Here is a 21,808-nt window from a genome sequence, read left to right on the forward strand (position 1 = left end):
GACAAGTTTTATAAAAATAAATAGTTCTAAGTTAGTTCTAATTTTAAACTATTTTAATTTATAAGTAATACGTTTATTTGCAATTAATTCAAAGTACTGTAGCGTTGTTTTAATTCATTGCCAATAACGGATGGGCCGATTTTTACTGGCCCTATTTATTTTGTTTGTAGTGATATTATTTTTGATGCGCGCGCAGAATTTATTGTGCTTTCAGATGGGATGAAAAAACGCACCGCAGGGCCTTATTGAACTGGCCCATAAAGAAAAGAACCATAAAAAACATCACGAATTTTAAAAACTTTTTAATTTTTAATTCTCGATTTTAAGAGTGAAGAATTTAGTTTAGAAGTTTTGTTGACTCAATAAGGTACAGTAATATTAAGAAACTTTATAACATTAAATGTAAACATTTATTTGTAAAAATAATGTAAACACTATACATTAGTTAATATTGGAATTTCACTGTGAATATTAACAGTGTTTATATTGCAATATTAACAGTGTTAGTATTAGTTTCTTAAACTGGATATGTAAATAAAAAATTTACCAAGTAGTTATTAGGAGATAAATTAACAGGAATAAGAACATGGCAAAAATATGATATTTAAAACAATGTAACAGAAATTACTGGTATAAATGTTGGTCTGACATAAACATTTAAAGAGATACAGTTAGGTAAAAGAAATTAGTTTTTAATATTTTTCAGAAACTAGATTTTCTAGGACAAATCATTTTATTCTATAATTATAAACAGGAATAATAAAAATTATAAGATTGGAAATTTTATAGTTTAGAAAATTGATTTTAAAATATCATAGAAAAGTCCTGCATTTCTTTTATTATCAACAATCTTATACATTTTATAATACTTGTTAGTAAACTACATTTTTCAAACATATATTGTTTTATTTTTAAAAATTTTAAAGCTTTTTTTTTCTTTTTTTTTGTAATTGTAAATTTACTAATCAAATAATGAAGAATTTAGTTTAGAAGTTTTGTTGACTCAATAAGGTACAGTAATATTAAGAAACTTTATAACATTAAATGTAAACATTTATTTGTAAAAATAATGTAAACACTATACATTAGTTAATATTGGAATTTCACTGTGAATATTAACAGTGTTTATATTGCAATATTAACAGTGTTAGTATTAGTTTCTTAAACTGGATATGTAAATAAAAAATTTACCAAGTAGTTATTAGGAGATAAATTAACAGGAATAAGAACATGGCAAAAATATGATATTTAAAACAATGTAACAGAAATTACTGGTATAAATGTTGGTCTGACATAAACATTTAAAGAGATACAGTTAGGTAAAAGAAATTAGTTTTTAATATTTTTCAGAAACTAGATTTTCTAGGACAAATCATTTTATTCTATAATTATAAACAGGAATAATAAAAATTATAAGATTGGAAATTTTATAGTTTAGAAAATTGATTTTAAAATATCATAGAAAAGTCCTGCATTTCTTTTATTATCAACAATCTTATACATTTTATAATACTTGTTAGTAAACTACATTTTTCAAACATATATTGTTTTATTTTTAAAAATTTTAAAGCTTTTTTTTTTTTTCTTACAGAGAAAAAAATTGTGGCTCAGCCATATTAATGATGATCTTGATTTGTGTATTGTTTGGCAAGTTTATATGTTGTGAAACGAGAAAGTTTAGTCATTTCTACAAATATAATAAGAGCTTCTTGTTCTTTTCTCAATGAGGGATTGCTAAAGTTTATTTCTTCCAAATAGCTTATGTATCATATTCTGTGGCATAATGAATCAGCAATTGAAAATTGTTTACATTGTTTGGTGGCAGTTTAGTCATTCTATCTTTTAAGTTGTCAATTGGGTTGACGCTGAACCAGAGCCAATATCAACCATGATAATAAGCATTAAACACAAGTTTTAAAGACTGGATTTTCAAGTAAAGATTAAAATTAGTCAATATTATTATTAGTTCAATGCAACAAAGGTACAAACAACAGAAGATATAAAGAACATTTTTTTTCGATCACAAAAACTCTAACACTGGTGGTACTGTTGCATTTCATAATATACATAAAAATATACAAAGTTTAGATTATTTAAAAATGTTGGACATTTACCGTTGCCATCGAAATAAAAAAATCAGAGTATTTTATTGAAATGTTTTTTTTTGGGGGGGGGGTTGGGGGGAGGAATAAAGCTAAAGTCAAAGAACTAAAACTATATAAATATTTATGTATGCTTACAAACAGATATTAAGTTTTTATCTTTAATTACATAAAATTGTTAAAGCATGTAAAGACAATGTAAATAATCTTAAGAAGTTTACTATTATTTATGACTGACATTCTAAATGTTGTATTTAAGAATTATGGATTTAATTAACTAAAATATGTGTTGTATTATGAAAAGATTCTTTAAAAAATTTTTTATGTTGTAAAAGTATCTTTATTGTTTTTGTTGACCCTTTCGTCATCAGAGAGTCAAATGTATATGTAATGTTACATTCTTTATTATTTTATCGATTATTAATTAAGATTAAGAGTCCTTCTTGACTGAACTACTGTTGATAAAATTTTGAATCATGCCAAGGTCATATATTCTAGTTACAATATAGTTTAAAGTTATCTTATTACAATAATTTAGGTTCATTAATAAGATAATTTAACATGAACAAAATTGATAGTTTATTGGCAAAACGTTTCTCGTCATTGGGTCTTCAAGAAAAACTAGAAATCAAAAATTTTGGGGCATACCAACCAAAAGATGTTCGTATAACTCAAGTTGATGGTAAAAAAACACGAACATTTTGTGTATCATGGTTTGAAAAAAAATCATTAAGTGTTAGTGATGAAAAAAATTCGTTATTTTGTTTTTATTGTGTTTTGTTTGGTGGCGAGAGCTTGTGGGCAGAAAATGGCTGTAAAGATATGAAACATCTTTCTGAGCGAATACAAAAACACGAATCCAGTAAAACACATATAAGTAATTCGTTGCAGTTTCAAATGCTCGGAAAGACAAACATTTTATCGACAATTGATGCTGGATACAGTCTTAGCATAAAAAAACATAATGAATTAGTTGACAAAAACAGACATACATTATCGAGGGTTATAGATTGTATAAAATTTTGTGGTGTACACGAATTGCCCTTAAGAGAACATGACGAAACTATTGACTCAAATAATCGAGGGGTATTTTTAGATATGGTTTCATACACAGCTACATTGGATAGTGCGTTTAGCGATCATCTTAAAGATTCAAAAATAACAAAAAATACTTCGAAAACAAACCAAAATGAGATTCTAGAATGTATGTATAAAGTATGCATAGAAGAAATTAAACGTGAGATAGATAAAGCAGGAGTCCAAAGTCTAATGAAAGAAGTTTACCCAAATGACCATTATGTTTACTGCTATGCACACCAATTGAATTTAGTTTTGAAAAAAGTTTGTTCGTCGAATAAGCGAGTAAGAACATTTTTTTCTACTTTAAGTGGATTTGGCGTGTTCTTTACATCCTCGCCAAAACGAAATGATTTACTTCGCGAAATTACTTTTAAACAGATACCAAGAGTTTGCGAAACACGATGGAATTTTCGTTCAAAAATAGTTACTTGCATAAAAGAAAACAAAACAAAGATTGGGGAATGTTTTAATAAAATTATAAACAATGAAGGATGGGATGATACAAGCGTGTGGCAATCTGTTGGGTTCAAAAAATGTTTTGAAGATTTAGAGTTCAACTTTTTTTTATCTTTTTTTTATTCAATTTTAAAACATGTTGATGTACTTTACAATATATTGCAATCAAGTAACAGCAACACTATTACAATCAAGGAGGCTTTTGAAAAATTTGAGTTATCTATAAATTTTGTGCAAAATAGCATCACTGATAATGTTTCTGGATTGATTCTTAACGATTGCAAAGAAATGCATGAAAACCGAATGAAACGAAACACATCAATCGAACTACTAATAGAAGATGCTAAAGATGCTTGTGATAAAGTTATTTACGAAATTAGCGACAGGTTTAGAAGCATTGAAATATTTAAATCATTTTCAATTTTGGATCCGAAAAATTTCAAATTTAATAGACAACATTTTCCTCGGAATCATATAAAAAATATTCTAACAAACTATCCAATGCTGAGTGAAGTTAAGTTGATGTCCGAACTAACCGTTTTATATGAAAATGCTGTTTTTAGTGGTATTGACACCATTAATGCCCTATCCCAGTTTATGCATGAAAATAACTTGATTAAAACATTTTCTGAACAATCGAAGTTGATAGAGATTGTTTTAGTCACACCTGTGTCTACAGCCAATGCTGAACGGTGTTTTAGTACTTTAAAAAGAATTAAGACACTTTTGAGAAATTCCACAGGTCAAGATTGGTTGAATGCATTAGCTGTACTATCAATACATAAAGATTATTTACAGGATATTGATCAGTTTAATCAAAAAGTAATTGAAATGTTTTCTCTTATGAAACAGAGAAGAGCAGAATATTTGTATAAATAATATGCTTAAATCGTTGTTTTTAACATCATTCTTTATTTCAAAATATATTATACCTTTATGAAAATTATAGTGTTAATCGTATTTTTTTATATTTATGACTTACTTCAAACTAACTAAAAGTTTTTACCATAAAGTTAAAATAAATAAAAAATCTAAAGAAGAAATATCAAAATCTGTTCAAATCATAATGCACCACTATCAGGGCAGTTTTCAGTCAGTTTTCAGTCAGTTTTTGCTGCTTTTTACGTAGGTTTAAAAGATTCAATGCCATTAAATACTTATGCTTTATTTTGGGAGTATGCTAGCGCTTAACTCTCTCAACCAATCAAAAAACGCTAGCGACCAAAAAATTCCTCATAAACACCTAAGTATCAGTTACGCTGACAGTGAGTCGTTGCGATATTTTTTGGTTAATATTTGCTGGCCCCACCAAAGTTTATTGTCACCGGCCGCCACTGTATATATATATATGTAAATTATGTTAGTGTATTTTACAAATAGAGTGCTCAATGTTCTTAAAGAACAGAGCAATAAAACTTCCCATTAACAAAAAAATATAGTAATTAAAAATTTTTTATAATAATTTATAAATTCCTGTAAAAATTTTTTTTCTATAAATTGAATTTTTTTTGAGATTTAGTAACTCTTCCTGATGATCCAGCAATGGTGAAACTTCAAGTCGAAGATAAAAGTTAGATAAGTGTTTTTTACTAATTTATATATACATATATATATATATATATATATATATATATATATATATATATATTATATATATATATATATATATATATATATATATATATATATATATATATATATAAGTTTTTTTGTTGATAAGTGTTCAGAGACATTTACCACATTTTTATTCAATATATCCTCTCGCAGCATCAATCACAGCTTTAATTTACTTCTGAACTTGGAACAGGTGGTCTGGATATAGTACTTGGATATCTTGTTTCACTCATTCTTGATGGCAGTCTAGGCAGTTGACACTGTTGTAAAAACATTGACAAACCTTTGACTTTACCCATGCTCAGATTGATTCAAGAGGTGACAAATCTTGGAGATCCAGGTGGTCATAACTCTTTTGACTAGTGTATACTAGTCAAAAGAGTTATGACCACCTATATATTGTCTACTGTGGAACACTACATTATTGCCTGGAGAGTATTATGCATCAATCCAGGACTTGACATGGTTTGCCAGGATTTAAATAAACTTGTTGGTGTCCACTTTTTGACTAAATTTGATGGAAACCGGAGATATTTTGAGACCAGAAGAAATCAGGACAAATATTGCAACTGAAGCTGGATGTTTAGCCTTAGATATATACTTTACATGCTCTGGGACTGCCTGGACTGGTTGATGACTAATAAAATGATCAATTCTGTTGTTAAAACATTGTCTCAGAGGCTTAAAATTTTCTTTGATCTTTCAAATCTTTTTTCTTGAACACTTGGAGAAATCAAATGTTTTTTAATTTTAAATTTTAACTTTGCCAGAGCTCTATAGCCATTTTCCTCATTGACCTTACTGAATTCCAAGAAATTCAACCATTGACAGTCAATTGCGAATTTTAAATTGATCTTTTTGAACCATTTCCAAGCTTCAACTTAACATGACTTGTCATTTGAAAGCATTTAATCATACTGTAGACAGTACATAAAGCTTTGCCTAATATCTTGGAATCTCATTTAGATATGGTGTCATTCATGACCAGATCAACAGTCGGTTTATTTTTATTACTCATTTTCACTCTTTGGTTTTTGTTTATTTTTATTTTCAAGGCTTTATGCATCAACATTAACAAACTATTTGTGTAAAAATACCAACAGAAATTTTGATTTTATAAATTTATTATTTATAGAATAATTATAATAGATATATAATTATATTATAAATACCAAAATGCCTAAAGTTTTATTTAAAAGACAAAGATTTTAATAGTTTTCTTTTAGAACCTTTTTTTGAAGAATTGCATTTCTTATACATTCCTGGGTAATTCCATGTAGAAGGAAGGCATTGATTCCAGTCACCTTCCAAATTTTTCTTTAAACTCTAACCAGTGTTACCTATTAATGAAACATGAAAAAATGTAAACTCCCAAATCCAAGCGGTTCAAAAATTGACACTTTGAAAATAAGCTTACAACGCCTTTTTTTTTTATTAAGTCTGTCACTATGGTTTTTGTAGTTGTACTTTTTAATGAATAATTTAAGTACTTGTGGAAGGATAAAATTTAAATTTCTTGCTAAGAATTGAAAATTTAAAAATGTAAAGAAAATAAGGCAATTAAAAATGTTTGATGCTTATTTTTTGGTTTTAGAATGGCCAGTCAATTTTTCTGTTCTGTTAACATGGGTTGCGCTTTTACTATCTTCGGGAGTTCAAAAAAGAGTTGAAATTCCAAGTCTTATGGATTCAATTTTTTTTAATTAAAGATGGTGTCTTAGGTTATCTTAATGATAAAAATGGTTTTGGTCTCTTAAAGCAAAATATCAATTAGGGAAATTTAAAAAAAAAAATTATTATTTAATTTAGGAAAAAAATTATTTTTTCAATCTTTATTATAGATTGTATAGCTATACTTTTTGTGCGAATAAGTTGTAGTGCAGGAATATGACTGAAAATTGGGCCATTTTTGAAGGTGCTGAATCCAAAGTTAAAGAGAAAACAACCCAATTCTAAATATTTGATAATATTTTTTCGATTTTAAAATATCGTTAGTCAATTTATTGCTTTGTTACCATGAGTTATGTTTCACTTATTTTTGAAGTTGCATGACTCTAATTGTGAAATAAGAGGTCTTAGAAAATTTTAGGTCTTTGAAAAAAAAAATTTTTATTGTTCTGCATAACTTGCAGATTTATAAATAATATTTTTTAAAGTATATATGGAAATATAATTTACATTTAAATACATTGAAAATATAATTTAATAATTATACTAATTAATAAATGTTGAATGTCTCATAATTAAGTATTGTTTTAGAAAAGTTGTGCAAATTTTACTTTGCATTCTCAAATGTGTTACAAAATATGAAACTAAAATGCAAATTTTAAAATATCTTGATTAAAATATCTGCTTTACCAAAAAAAAACGAACTCAAAAAAAAAACCGAAAAGGAATGATCAAATATTACAAAGATTTAAGTTTTTTATTTAAACAATAGATTAAATAATGAAAGTAAAATATTAGTAAACTTTCACTGACAAGATAAAAGCTGTTTTAAAAAAAATAGTTTTATCTTCTTTTGAGATATAGAATTGATGTCCAGAAAATGTTGATGGTGTTTTAACAAGAGAAATTACATTTATTCTTGGCACCCTGAAATTATTATTCCAGTTTGGCTAGTAGTACCATCGACCTGGATAATGTGAATACATAAACTTTACCAGAAAATTTTCTTTATCAACGTTAGAAACCGCACTCAGTAAAATTTGTCATTTTTTCAAAATAAGTTTTATTACATCATAACATAATCGATAGTTTCATATTTTTGTTTATTGAGAAAGTTAAATGTTGCATCAAAGTTATCATATTCAGATACCTTTTTCATCTTTATATTTGAAAGAGAAGAAGGTATAACTTGATTGAAACTTCCAAGCCCCATAAGGACCTCTTGTCCCAGGACAGTGGTTGCTATTAAAAGTCTATCAGTAAGTTTGTTTCTTACTAGCTCCATTTCTTCAACAGTGGCGTACACAAACATAATCCCACTGATTGACTTTTGACAGTATTCAAACATTGCTTGAGCAAATAGTATTTGACCTCTGTTAGAACTCTGCAAGCTAGAAGTGGCAACAAGCCTTTTAACAGTGCCACTTATTCAATTGCATAGAAATTTACCATAACTTGTTGTAAAGAAATTCCAGATCAATTTTTCAGAAAAATCTTTAGTGTGATGACAAATTGTAAAAATTTATGCAGTTCTTATACTGCCCTGTATAGGCATTAAAAAAAATAATGAATTTTTGTAGTTGTGGAACAAAGGTTAGCTTTTTATGATAATGGCTTTATGCATATCTTTACTGATCCATCATTATGATTCAAATCATCTGAAATTACACAAAATGATTTTTTTGATCTCAAAATCTACCAGGACAGGATTAGTATTAATGAGGACCACCTCATTAATACTAATTGTTTCTTTGAGATAGTAAATGAGTTTTTTTAAGATACTAAATGAGACTTTAGTTTTTCACACTGGAGCTCTGTAAATTCATATAATGGCAGGTTTATTGTTAATAGTTCAGTTCTATCTGTTGTTGTCCACTGTTTGAAATCCATTGTCTGGTCATTTTTATCACTGTCATATTGCTCTTCTGGATCATTATTTTGTGTCAGATATTGTTGTAAAAAATTTTAGGTTGCTTCTATGCCAGGATAAATGTTGCTTAAGTGACTCATGCAAACTTTTTTCTGCAGACAATTGTTTCAATGATTTCAAGGTAAGATGTTTCATGGCTTATAACACTTACCATTAATTTAACATTTTGGTGAATTGCTCACACACAATTTAAATGTGTACCTTTTGGACCAGCAAGACTGTAAAATTTGGAGAATCTTTTTTTTGAATTTGCCTTTCAACATAGGGGTTTTGCTGTATCCAAGCTGATTTCACAAAAAAAAAGAAAAAAGAAAAAAAAAAGAAGAAAAAAACTCTTTTAATCTATATAAAATTGTTATTAAATTTAAAGTTAAAAGTTGGCATTTCATTGTGCAAAAGTTTACTAAAAGTAAGGTTAAGTAGAGCTAAAATAGAACTTGGCTGCCAAGAATTTCATTATTGTAATTCTCAACACTTTCATTTTGCAAAGAAGTAAAAATTGTCTCTACTATAAATACCTTTTTAAACTTTGTATTTTGTCTGGCGAAACAATAAGTGGTTCACCTAAAGTTACTTTTTCAAAGTTGTTGTTTGCATGTTTGCATTAAATTGGTATTAAATGGATTGCAGCAACGTGTTAATTTTGTTGCATAATGCTACAAATAAACATGTTTATGATGAAGATAGCTTGTTGATTTGACATTGATTTTTAATAGCCCAGTCCTTCACATTAATATTTCAATATTTCATAGAAGTTCAAACTTTACATTTTTTTATGTTTCATTTAAACCACTGGTTTAAATTTGAAAGATATCTAAAGGGCTGAAATAATTAAATTTTCTGCCCCACTATTACATGGAATTACTATCCTACCTTTTCAAAATATTTTGTTTAACAATACGTTTATAATGTACATTAAAGTGTTATTCTACAAAATGTTTCTACTGAATTGCTTTAAATTTTTTTTTTAATTTTTTTATTTTAAATTAATTTAACATTCAATTACTATAAGTACAGTTTTTAATTTTAAAATTTTCAGAGACAATTTACTTCGTCTTGTTATTTATTATGATGATTTGTCGTACGAGGTGCTTGAACAAAAACCAAGTTATGAAACATTAGTCTGGTTAGGTAAGTTTTGTTTGTGTTGCCTATTGGTTTTGTTAATAATTTCAATGGTTATGATTATTTTATTATTATATTATATTTGCGTCATTTGAATCACGCCTCTGTTTTCAGTTAAACTCAAAACGTACAGTATCGGACAAAACATGGTGGACAAACTCAAGTTTAGAACAAAAGTTGATCAAAAACTAAAAAGAACTAGTAAAATAATTGTACATATTAATTTTTAAATAGTTTATTATGTTCTTAACAAAATTTAAAACGTTTGAATCATAATAAGAATTATAAAAAAAATTTATAACACATTTTTCTCAACAAACTACATTTTTCCTTGGACAAAACAAGGTGGAGAAATCAAAACAAAGCTTTTTTTTATAAGATTTCATTGTCTTTACTCAATTTACGGTATTCTTTTGTTTTCACTTTTATCATAACATTACTCTAAAATAATAAAATGGATTTTGGAACGTCGGGTCAATTATTTTTTCAATTAAACTAAAAATAGATTTAACTTGTGATATAAGGCGTAAATTGCAACTTAAAATGGCTTACGACGAATTAGGAAGTGTTATACGTGAAAATATTATTAAAGATTTTAAAAGCGGAAAACGTCAAGCTGAAATTTGTAGAAAATATAATATAGCTAAATTGACTGTAAGCAAAACTGTCAAATCATTTGGATCTCGTGACTGCTATAAAACAAACCATAGGGGCGGACGTCCAAGAAAAACATCACAAAGACTAGATCGAATAATTGTTAAAGAGCTTAAAAGAGATCCATTTTTGTCATCCACAAAATTAACTGAGAAACTTGAACTACAAATCTCTAATCGCACTGTGGGACGAAGAGCTAACGAAGCAAAATTGTTTTCTCGAATGCCTGCCAAGAAACCACTAACTTCTTTTAAAAATAGAAAGCTAAGACTTGCGTTTGCCAAAGCACACCAAAATTGGACTGTAGACCAGTGGAAAAACATACTTTTTAGTGATGAATCAAAATATAACCTTTTTGGAAGCGACGGCAAGAAGCGAGTCTGTAGACCAAAGAACACCAGATTTAATAGTAAATATACCAAGAAGAGTGTTAAGCATGGAACGTCTGTTATGGTTTGGGGATGTTTCTCAGCACTAGGAACTTTTCCTATTTACAAAATTAACGGAATTATGGACCGCTTTAGAAAGATATAATGAAAGATGTTATGTTACCATATGCTGAATGGGAGATGCCTCTAAAATGAATTTTTCAACAGGACATTGATCCCAAACATACGTCAAAAATTGTAAAACGATGGTTCAAGGACAAGAATATCACCATAATGGAGTGGCCTGCACAAAGCCCTGACTTGAATCCCACAGAAAATTTGTGGGAAATAATTGACAATAAGATTGAGTGTGCAAATGTGAAGACCAGTGAGGAATTATTTAAACAAATCAAGAAGGCCTGGCGAGAAATTGATATGAGAACTGTCGACTCATTAACTGAGTCTATGCCTCGAAGAATGAAAGCAGTAATTAAAAGTAAAGGAGGTCCTGCCAAATATTAAGTTAATTTTTGAATTTTTTTGAATTTTCAGTCGATTTTTTGTCCACCTTGTTTTGTCCAAAGAAAAATGTAGTTTGTTAGTGAAAATGTGTTTTAAAACTTTTTAGTGATTTTTAGTATGATTTAAAAGTTTTAAGTTTCGTTAACAACATAATAAACTACATAAAAAATAATATGTTCAATTGTTTTACTAGTTTTTTCTAGTTTTTGATCAACTTTTGTTCTAAATTTGAGATTGTCCACCATGTTTTGTCCGATATTGTAAGAGTTAACTGTAAGAATTAACTTTTTTTAAAGTAAAAAATCTCAACTTAGTAACTTTAAAAAAAAATTAATTCCTACAGATTTTATCTGAGGTTTGAATCGGGCTCTAACCCAATACATTGCAAGTAAGTTAAGCGACATTGGTAAGTAAGTTAGTCATGAACTTCCTAATTAAATGCTCTTCCACGGTGCTCTGTTATAAGACTGAAGGACTTCTTAGAGCACCTTAATAACTAAAACAAGAAAGAATAAAGTTTTTTACACTGACTCTTTTTCTCTTTTGACCTGATTGTTTTACAAATATTTTTTACCAATCTTGCCAACCATTCTGATTCTTTTTACAAGTTTTTTTTGTTGTTTTGCTTTATTTCATAAGTAATAAAAACATGTTTTTCTTTGTTCTTTTAATTTAGGAGATATTGGTGGACAGATAGGCTTATTTATAGGAGCAGGTGTAATGTCGTATTTTGAGTTTCTTGATTGTTTGGCTTTAGTGATATACACACGGTTTTTTCAGAAGTTTACTTCCTCCTGAGTTCAAACTTCCTCCTGAGTACGAACTTCCACCTGAATAAAAACTTCCTCATGAGTACGAATTAATAAAAAACGAAAATGCTGATTATATAGATAATAAGAACTTTGCTTATGTAAATTTTTATGATTCTTATTTTGGTCATTTATTTATGTAAATTTTAATTGCATGCATGGTGCAAATAATGCTTTAAATACAAATGATATTTTTGTTTATCAAGTAGAGTTTTTTTTTTTAGTTTTATTGTATAGTATGCCTTAGTGCCTGAAGTAGTTAGCTTGCTGGGCATCTGAAGTGAAACATGGAGTTCCAATCCTTTCGCGTGCACGCATTTTTTTTTTTTTTTTTCAAATCTTTTTTTAAATTCAATTTTTTTTTTAAAAAAACAACATTTTTAAAGTTCTATAGATGTTACACACGTAATTAATATAAAAATGTTATAAAAAACAGAATGGAAAAAATTTTTAAAAAAGCTTAAAAATTCCAAGCACATTAAAACACCGGGAGAAATTTGTTGCGTCATGATAGACTTTGTTTTCTTCAAAACTAATAACCGGGTCGAGGGTCCTAACAGTGGCTCATTGAGGTTTAGCGTTGTAAGAAGGAGGAGGGGGAGGGGGGAAGGTGTAGGTGTAAATGAGTAAGGGGCGACAAGGATTAGGAGAGGCATAATAATCCCTAGAAACATTTTTTTCGAGAATCGCACTTGTGATAAATATACTTTATCGATGCTTTTATGTGACTTTTATCATAACTGTTAAGTACATCTAGGACACTAAATAATCTAAAGTTTGAGTACATCTAGGACACAAAACAATCTAAAGTTTGAGTACATCTAGGACACTAAACAATCTAAAGTTTGAGTTTGCTAAGTTTGCTTTGGTTAACAGTAATCGTTGGAAAAAAAACAAATTTAATATTATTATAAACATTTAATATATTATTGCAATGGTTTGTTTATTTAACAAAATACAGTTGATACCTAATAATGAAAGCAAGCATTAAGAAAGAAGTTTCTTACTAGTTTAAAAAACTTTTTTTCTGCGGGATTTCAATTCTAGCGAGTGCAGAACGATCGTTGGACGTCTTACAAACATCATACGGACTTGAGACGCATATATGACGATGTATAAGAAGTCATACGGACATCTATGACCGCTGGGTTAAAGCAAAATGATTTCTTGATAATTTAAAATCAATGCTCTCAGCAATTTCACAATCGATTAAATATAATGCCAATCCTAAAAGACATTCTTTTGTCATTGTTAATCACAGAATATTTTTAACCTTTACTACTGAAAGTCTACTGAAACTTCTCTCATCATATGCAGATGATAAGAGTCAAGTTAATTTTCTAGAGTATAAACTAGTTAGAAAAGCATGATTTCATCTATTTCTCTATTAAAAATAGATATACGCGTAGTTTAGTCGTTATTGCTGGTGAATTTGAGGCATATACATAATTAAAAATGGTACCGGCGCGAGTAGGTTTTAAATGGGAAAGGGTTACATACGGATTTTTTCCTAAAGCTTATTTTAACACATAAAAATAAATCTAAATTAAGTTTCTATATAAGTTTAAAATGTCGCTATAAGAAATTTTAAGTATTGAACAATAATCTTTATATCAGAACAATGATCTTAAAGAATTTGGTTTTCTTTCACTTATAAAAAATCATTGAAATAAAACGAATTTATAAAGAATAAGTATAAAAATAATCGATGTGGAATAAACTATGACCGCTATTTTAAGGGTCATGGTAAATCCAATACTCCATATATTTTCACATCTATTTTTACATGTTATTTAAACTTATATACTAAATTTAATTAATCAACACATTATTTGAAATATCATTTAGACGGTTACTAATATCAGAACCGTTCATAAATAGCGGTTTGCGCAACGGCTACCGAGAAGGTAAAAAATAAATTTATATTATAAATTTATTTTTTCATAACTTTAAAAAGTATATAATATTTATAGTTTTACTATATATAATAAAAATATTTTTTCTGCCACCTACTATAAAATATTGAAGTAAAGAAGAAGTATAGAAACGGTCAGTGTGGACTTAACAAGACATGTGTTTTACCGGTCCGGACATTTAGTATTTTTTATTTCAGGTGAGATAAAAGTTTGCAGTTTTGAAGTAATAAAAAACTGTACATGGAAAGAATGGGACATGCTGAAACTAAATATTATTTTATACATATTCATAATGATATTTAGTTTAATCTTTTAAATAAAATTAATTTTAATTAAATTTGATAATTTTAAACTACATTTGTGCCCATTTCCATGTAAAATTGATTCTTATGAATAAGTTTATCGAGAGCATTATTTTTCCTCAGCTCTATATGCTCACTTGAGAATCGTTTTCGCAAACCTCCACATGTTTTAAACACAATATATCAAATGATCTCCTTTTCATAAAGTAGCAATTGTTATTTTTTCAAGCAACTTTTTTTTTCAAAATTTGTACTTTTTATTTATAACTTAATAATTATAAAATATTTTTCATTCTCGTTGTTTTTACTAAACAAAGTTTAATAATATTCTTTTAAGAATATTCTCTACTATTGAACCACTTTTTTTAAATATTTTAAAAATAGTTTTAAATTGACTCATATTATAGCTAAGATTATATTCGTTTAAACTATATTTATTTAATATTATGTTTGTATAGGTGCACAGGGCTCAGGGCTTACTGTCACTTTGTACCAACACATTGCACCAAAAGTATTTTATAATCAATTCACCAAATTTAATATTCTTTAATTAGACATAAAGTTAATATAAGTATATCAAATAAAATAATAATACATAAAAATAAAAACACAGTTTGTACAAAAAGACCTTGTTAGTGATATCTGCTTAACAAGTGTTTGGCAGTCTCTATAGTTACAGCCAATATATTTAGTAAGGGCTGCCATGTTGAGGTTAAAACTTCCGTGTGTACAGGTGTATTAGAAGTATCTTTTTGCTTTTAACTTGTTTTTCAGGTTAAAACTAAGAAGGAAAAAACGGGTGGCTAAAAACTTTGGGGACGTCAGGACCCATGATGTTAAACTTATTAATGTCAACAAAAAAAAATTGTAAATTTGAAAAATATGTATGTTTTGCGAAAGAGCTTGTCAAGCGGAACATAAAACTATGTAAATATCAATGTTGAAAAAATGTCCTTCCCAGGATATATCACTTTTTAAAATCTACAAAACACGGACCCAGAATTTACAGACTCGTATAAAAAGACTAAAAAAATGGTTCTTTTATTCCAGACTTGAAATATATTACTGATGCATTTTTTTTAAAAAAATTGTCATTAATATGAACTTTCTGTTAAAAGCAATTATCTATTATATACTATGAACGAAGGTTCGTTCTACGGGATTTTAAGTTCCTTGATTAGCATGTTTTTTTCATTATAAGTAATATTTTACGCCTCTTTTCTTAAAAAGCAAATGATTTTTTGTTTTTAATGAAGCAAGGTTATTAAGCATTATCACTTTAAAATTTTGGAATTATGAAAATAATAAAAAACAGAGAAAATTAATATAGAGGATTTTATACCCCTGTCTTCCGCAGATAAATAAAAAACACTACATGAGATAGAGTCGCTACCAAAAACAGAGTTCTCAAAGGTGCTGAAATAAAAATTTGGAAAGCAAACCCTTTTTTGTTCCAAATATCGCATTATTAAAAAAGGACATAATACTTATTAAAACATTTAATCATAAAAGTTGCTAACAACTCATTGCTAAGAGCAAATATGTTTCTTGAAACAAGAAGTATATTTCTTGTTTTATTCGTTTGTTAAGTATAGGGTACTTATTTATTACTTAAAACAAGAAACGTATTTCTTGTTTTAACAAAAATATTTCGAAGTAAGAAATTCAATTTTACTGTGCTTTCAGTAAAATTTATTCAAGATAATGTAGAGCGTCTGATGAGCTTGGAGAAGCTTCAGAAGCTACCCCAAATAAAAAGTTATCTTAAAAAGCAATTAAAAAAGAAAAAGAGTGGTTATAAAAAGCCACCTACGGTGACTACTCCCTTACAATTGGCTATGAGTGAAATTGGCTATGAATTACTTAAAATACTTTGAATGGATCTAATAATTCGAATTTTGATACAATACCTAACTCAAAACTTTAAACCTTAAAAATATATTTTATTATTATTTTACTACATATTTTCTTAAGATACTTGACTTTAGCTGGAAATTTATATATATATATATATATATATATATATATATATATATATATATATATATATATATATATATATATATATATATATATATATATATATATGTATATATATATATATATATATAAATATATATATATATATATATATATTTATATATATATATAGTGTCACACTTCTTTATTAAACTCACACTTATGACATTTAAAGCTAACTTGATCAGCCGTGGTGCAGTGGCACTTGGCTCAAAAACAAAGAATCCGTGGTTCAAACCCAACCTCTGAACAAGTTTTGAGATATCGGTTAGGAAGGAGGCGTGAATTTTCAATTAAATGCTCATCCGCGGTGTTCTGTGATGAGACGTAAGGACTTCTTGGGGCACCATTAGAAAATTCTAAACCATTTAAAAAATTGGTCACCATTTAAAAAATTGGTCTTAATAAAAAAGTATATTTATAGTCTTGGAGGACCTAAAATAACCACGCAAAAGTATGTATACATTTTTTGAAATGCATCAATACATTTTAATCTAGTTCAATCAAATGTCCTATACTCACTTTTAAGGTAACCATTTTGGATTTGGATTTGTTAGATCCAAGGCTCCAATAACAGGAATTAAAAATATAATAATAATTTGATACAAAAATGAGGTAAAAATAACAAATAACCTCATTGATCAACAAAAAATTACATTACAATAACTTAAGTGTTGAATTATTTACTGTAATTAGCAAAAGATAGCTAATATAGTACCTAAAGAATAAAATAGTATATAGTACAAAAGATTGTATTATAGTAGAAAAAATCAAGAAGATTTGCATTGTCTAAGTTTGTCCTTCATGTTCTAAGAAACTTTGTCAACTATTGCACATTAGGCACAACCTAATAAAAAAAGTTCTTTTTTAAAACAATCCTGCCATATTGTTAAACGACTTGACGATTGTAGGAATGATACCATAAGGTATACTGCTGTTGGCACGAAGGTGAGTGACAAGTTATGCTTCTTGGGCTTTGACATCCATTAAAAAATCTAAAGAGTTTACAGACGAAACAGGATTAAAAGTACTGGTAAAATTATTTAGTAGTAGAGCTGTCTATACACAAATTTTTTACTTTATTTTCTTCTGTAAATAATACAGAATAGGAAATGTTTCAATTTTCTTGACAACAATAAATTTGTATACTCAATTAGTTGTTGTCTTTATGTCGCTGCAAATGAAACCTTAACTTAGCTATAGTTCCAAAACTTGTATTACAAAGATAACATGACATTCTACCTACTCCATACTTACAAAAAGAAGATAAATTCACTTATATAGATAATTTTCTTTATATATGCGTTATAACATTATACCTTAAGTTAATTCTAAACTTTTTCTGTAAAAAAGGTTTTATAGTAAAACAATAATCATTAACAAATTAGGTATATTTGAAAAAAAAACACAGTTTGTTAATCATTTATTGCACTATTTAAAAGTTATGTTGTTTGGTAAATTAAATTTTCGGAATTTTATATTCAATTTTTGGAAAAATATTAGTACTTATAAAAATTATGCAGTTTCTTACTAATTTGGTTAAATAATGCATTAAAATAGTTTTAAAATGAATAAAAAGTTTAAATGATAAATAAAAAGTACAATCAATAACTAAAGTCAACAAAAATGTAACTGGTACTTGCGAACTAAGAATTTTCGAAATGAAAAATCCAAAGACAATAATTTCAAAACATGAGAAAATATAACATTATTTGTGCAACATTTTTCACCTATCACTCCTTGACTGGGTACCAATTTTGAAAAACAAATTTTTGATTGCTCTTGTTCTTAAACACGCAACATAAAATTGACGATGAGAGAAAGACGATTTTTTTTATATAAAGTAATTCTATCAAACGTTTTATCTGATGACTTTTCTAAACAAAACAAAATTAAAATTTCATTCCGTTTCAATGGAACTCGATAAGCAATTACCCGTTTATCACCAGAAAGAACTGTTAAAACTTCAGGATCAATAAAATTATTATGAAGAGCACAAACTTTCATTCGAGTTCAATTGCATTGCAAGTTTTAATAAATTTCTGATTAACATTACACAACCAATTTTAAAATTGAATGAAGTGGCACAAATGTAAAAACAAAGTAGTTCAATAAATGAATAGGAGAGTTGTTTCTTTTATTTAAGTCGTCTATCTCAATTTAATCAGCACTTTGCACAATGCATTGATCTCCAGGTAAACATTCAACCATTTGCTCATTGATTTACAGTGAATCCACATTAGTGAGAGTTTAAATAACTCGTTTAGCATAATCATCTTATTAATCATCTTCAAATATCTCATGATTTAATCTGATTTAATCCGTTTTTCCATTGATGCACTGATTTGGTGTTTCAATACACTCTTTAAAAGAATTTTCCTTTTTCTCAGGTATTATTCCACTCCCGTGTTTTAATAGCCATTGTAAAAACTCTCCTTACCCGTCATGTACTCTCAATTTTCAGTAAACATTTTATACATGCTTATACAAATTCAGCCCTCGTTGCCAAAAAAAAATGACTTTCCTACCAAATGTTATTGCAAACATATAATGAAAACTTGTTCTAAACAAACTATTGTATTTAAGACATGTTTGGGTATAATGAACTTCCAGTCCATGTGTGTAGAAATTAAACATTCATAATGCTGGTTTCAGTTATCACATAACTATATTCAAACGTTTTTATACTAAAGGCTTGTTGATCCATAAAAATTGATTACATAGGTACTACATAGTCGACGGGCTACCGCCCAATACATAGCTATTAAAATACCTGGTACTACATAGCTACGTAGTAGTACCTAATACTACATAGCTACTACATAGCCCGTGGCACGCAACATTGCTACCTTTATATAAGATATAATCTTCGATTTTTTAAATAAATCTAATTAAAATATATCAAGCTTTAGTGATAAACTTTAGTGATATAAAAATTGAAAAAAAAACAAAAATAATTTAAACAATTAAAATAATAATTTCAAACTAAATATATTACCTGATTTTTGCGTTATCAAATCAAAAATATAAAACAATTTATTTTGACGTCAGTTAACTTATATTTTTAACATTAGTCCATTAAATTAGACTTTTCATAAATAGCCAATTACATGTTAGCTTACTCTACTTTAGCAAATTCATTTGTTTAACCATTGTAACTAGGCGCATTAAACATTAAATTAGAATATTAAGATAAAACTTTTGTTATTGTACTTATTTAATTTAAATCAATATGTAGTATCAATCTGTTGTACCAATCTTTTTTACTATTTACTGAAACCTATGGAAGTAGACTATAAATACCAAGTATATAAGTGTATGTTATATAACATCTTATATATGTATATATATATATATATATATATATATATATATATATATATATATATATATATATATATATATATATATATATATATATATATATATATATATATATATATATATATATATATATATATATATATATATATATATATATATATATATATAGGGGAAAGGCGCCTATGATGGCATAGCGCCTATGATGGCATAACGGTCATATTTCCATTAAAATTGGTTTTGGTAAAAAAATGATTAGACCTACATGACTATACTGACTTTACATTAGTTTTTGTGAAAAAACGTCCCTTGTGCACAAGTATTGTTTTTATAATCAACAAAAATCGATTTTGGGATGTGTAGTTTTATTTCCTTCATATATTTAAGATTGTGATTTTACTATTAACTGCGCAGAAATGAAATTTTCATGCATTTTATATTCAAGTTTTGTGCATTTAGTGGAATAGTTACTTTAATTTTATCTTTTGAACAAAGCAGACACAGCTTGTTTTAATGAAAACGATGACTTTTACCCATGATGGCATACTGACGAGTTGGGGGTGTTGAAATATTGACGAGTTGGGAAAACCTTTTTTTTTTATAAGAAAAACTTATTTTTAAGTAAAGTTAAAAGAAAGCGATGCTCCAAAATTTTTTTTTTGGCCAAAAAATACGTAAAACGCAATATATTCTATGCGCATGCGCAAAATTTTACAATGCTGGTGTGTAGCATGAAATGGTAAATTAGGATGGTTTTGAGTGATTTCTGGCTTTTCTGAGGGAAGACTCTAAGGTTAAATGAAATCATTACGTTACCCTCGATCCTAACTAGCCCCATCCTCCCCTATGCCATCATAGGAGCAGTGGTTGCCTATGATGGCACACTTGTGCTTTTTTTTACAATAAGAATAACTTATAAAAAAAGTATAACTGATGAAAATTCCCAGGGTAATTATTGTTCTAGATGTAACAAGGAATGTATCCGTATCAAAACTTATATTATTGGTCTTCAGGATACTGAATAATGAAGCTTCAAAGTTAAGTATGCCATCATAGGCGCCTTTCCCCTATATATATATATATATATATATATATATATATATATATATATATATATATATATATATATATATATATATATATATATATATATATATATATATATATATATATATATATATATATATATATATATATATATATATATATATATATATATATATACATAAACAAATTTAAAATGTATTCTACAAAATAAAGTGCTCAATGTTCTTGAAAGAACAGAACAATTGAACCTGTCATTTCGAAAAGGGCACAAGCCCATTTACTAAAACTTTTCAAAATCAACAAAAATATGATTTTTATTAAAATAATGTCTAGGTTGCTAAAGAAATTAAACATAGAAGTAGATAAATAAAGAACGTATATAACTTATGTATTTTTTATTTTTTATAAAAAAAACATAAATCGTACATAAAATTGAATTTGCAAATTTTCACACAGTTATTCCTGAAAAAACAATCCGTATAATAAAACATTGTAGAAAAACTTTACTTTATTTTAATAAGGAAACTTGGAAAATGAAAAACATACATGACTGCTTTGATGTAACAATGGGTAGTTATGACGGAGCAGAAATTTGTGAATTCGTTGGACTATATATTTTAGATTTATTAAGTAAAATAATCAACATAAATGATTTAGGCCTTTATCGCGACGATGCTTTACCAGTAATGCGTAAAAAATCTGGTCCACAGCTCGATAAAGTTAGAAAAGATATTATAAAAATTTAAAAAAAAATCGGCTTTCAAATTGAAACAAGCATAAATTTAAAAGTTGTCAACTTTCTTGAAGTCACATTTAACCTCTCTAAAAGTTCATATAAGCCTTTCAAAAAACCAAACGATGAATTATTTATATTA

The 21,808-nt window shown here is 27.4% G+C and overlaps 1 protein-coding gene across 1 annotated transcript in view; it reads left to right on the forward strand.

Moving 5' to 3' along the window:
* The window catches only part of LOC101239399 (acid-sensing ion channel 1-like), a gene marked incomplete at its 5' end in the record, with an annotated part of 59,472 nt that extends 47,155 nt beyond the window's left edge, over nt 1–12,317 (forward strand). The window contains 2 exon segments of the mRNA NM_001309738.1: nt 9,890–9,981; nt 12,196–12,317. Coding sequence (NP_001296667.1) covers nt 9,890–9,981; nt 12,196–12,317 — 214 coding nt within the window.
* Between the last annotated feature and the right edge of the window lie 9,491 nt (nt 12,318–21,808).

This window comes from Hydra vulgaris, chromosome 11 (assembly GCF_038396675.1).
Source record: "Hydra vulgaris chromosome 11, alternate assembly HydraT2T_AEP".
Taxonomy (NCBI): Eukaryota; Metazoa; Cnidaria; class Hydrozoa; order Anthoathecata; family Hydridae; genus Hydra; species Hydra vulgaris.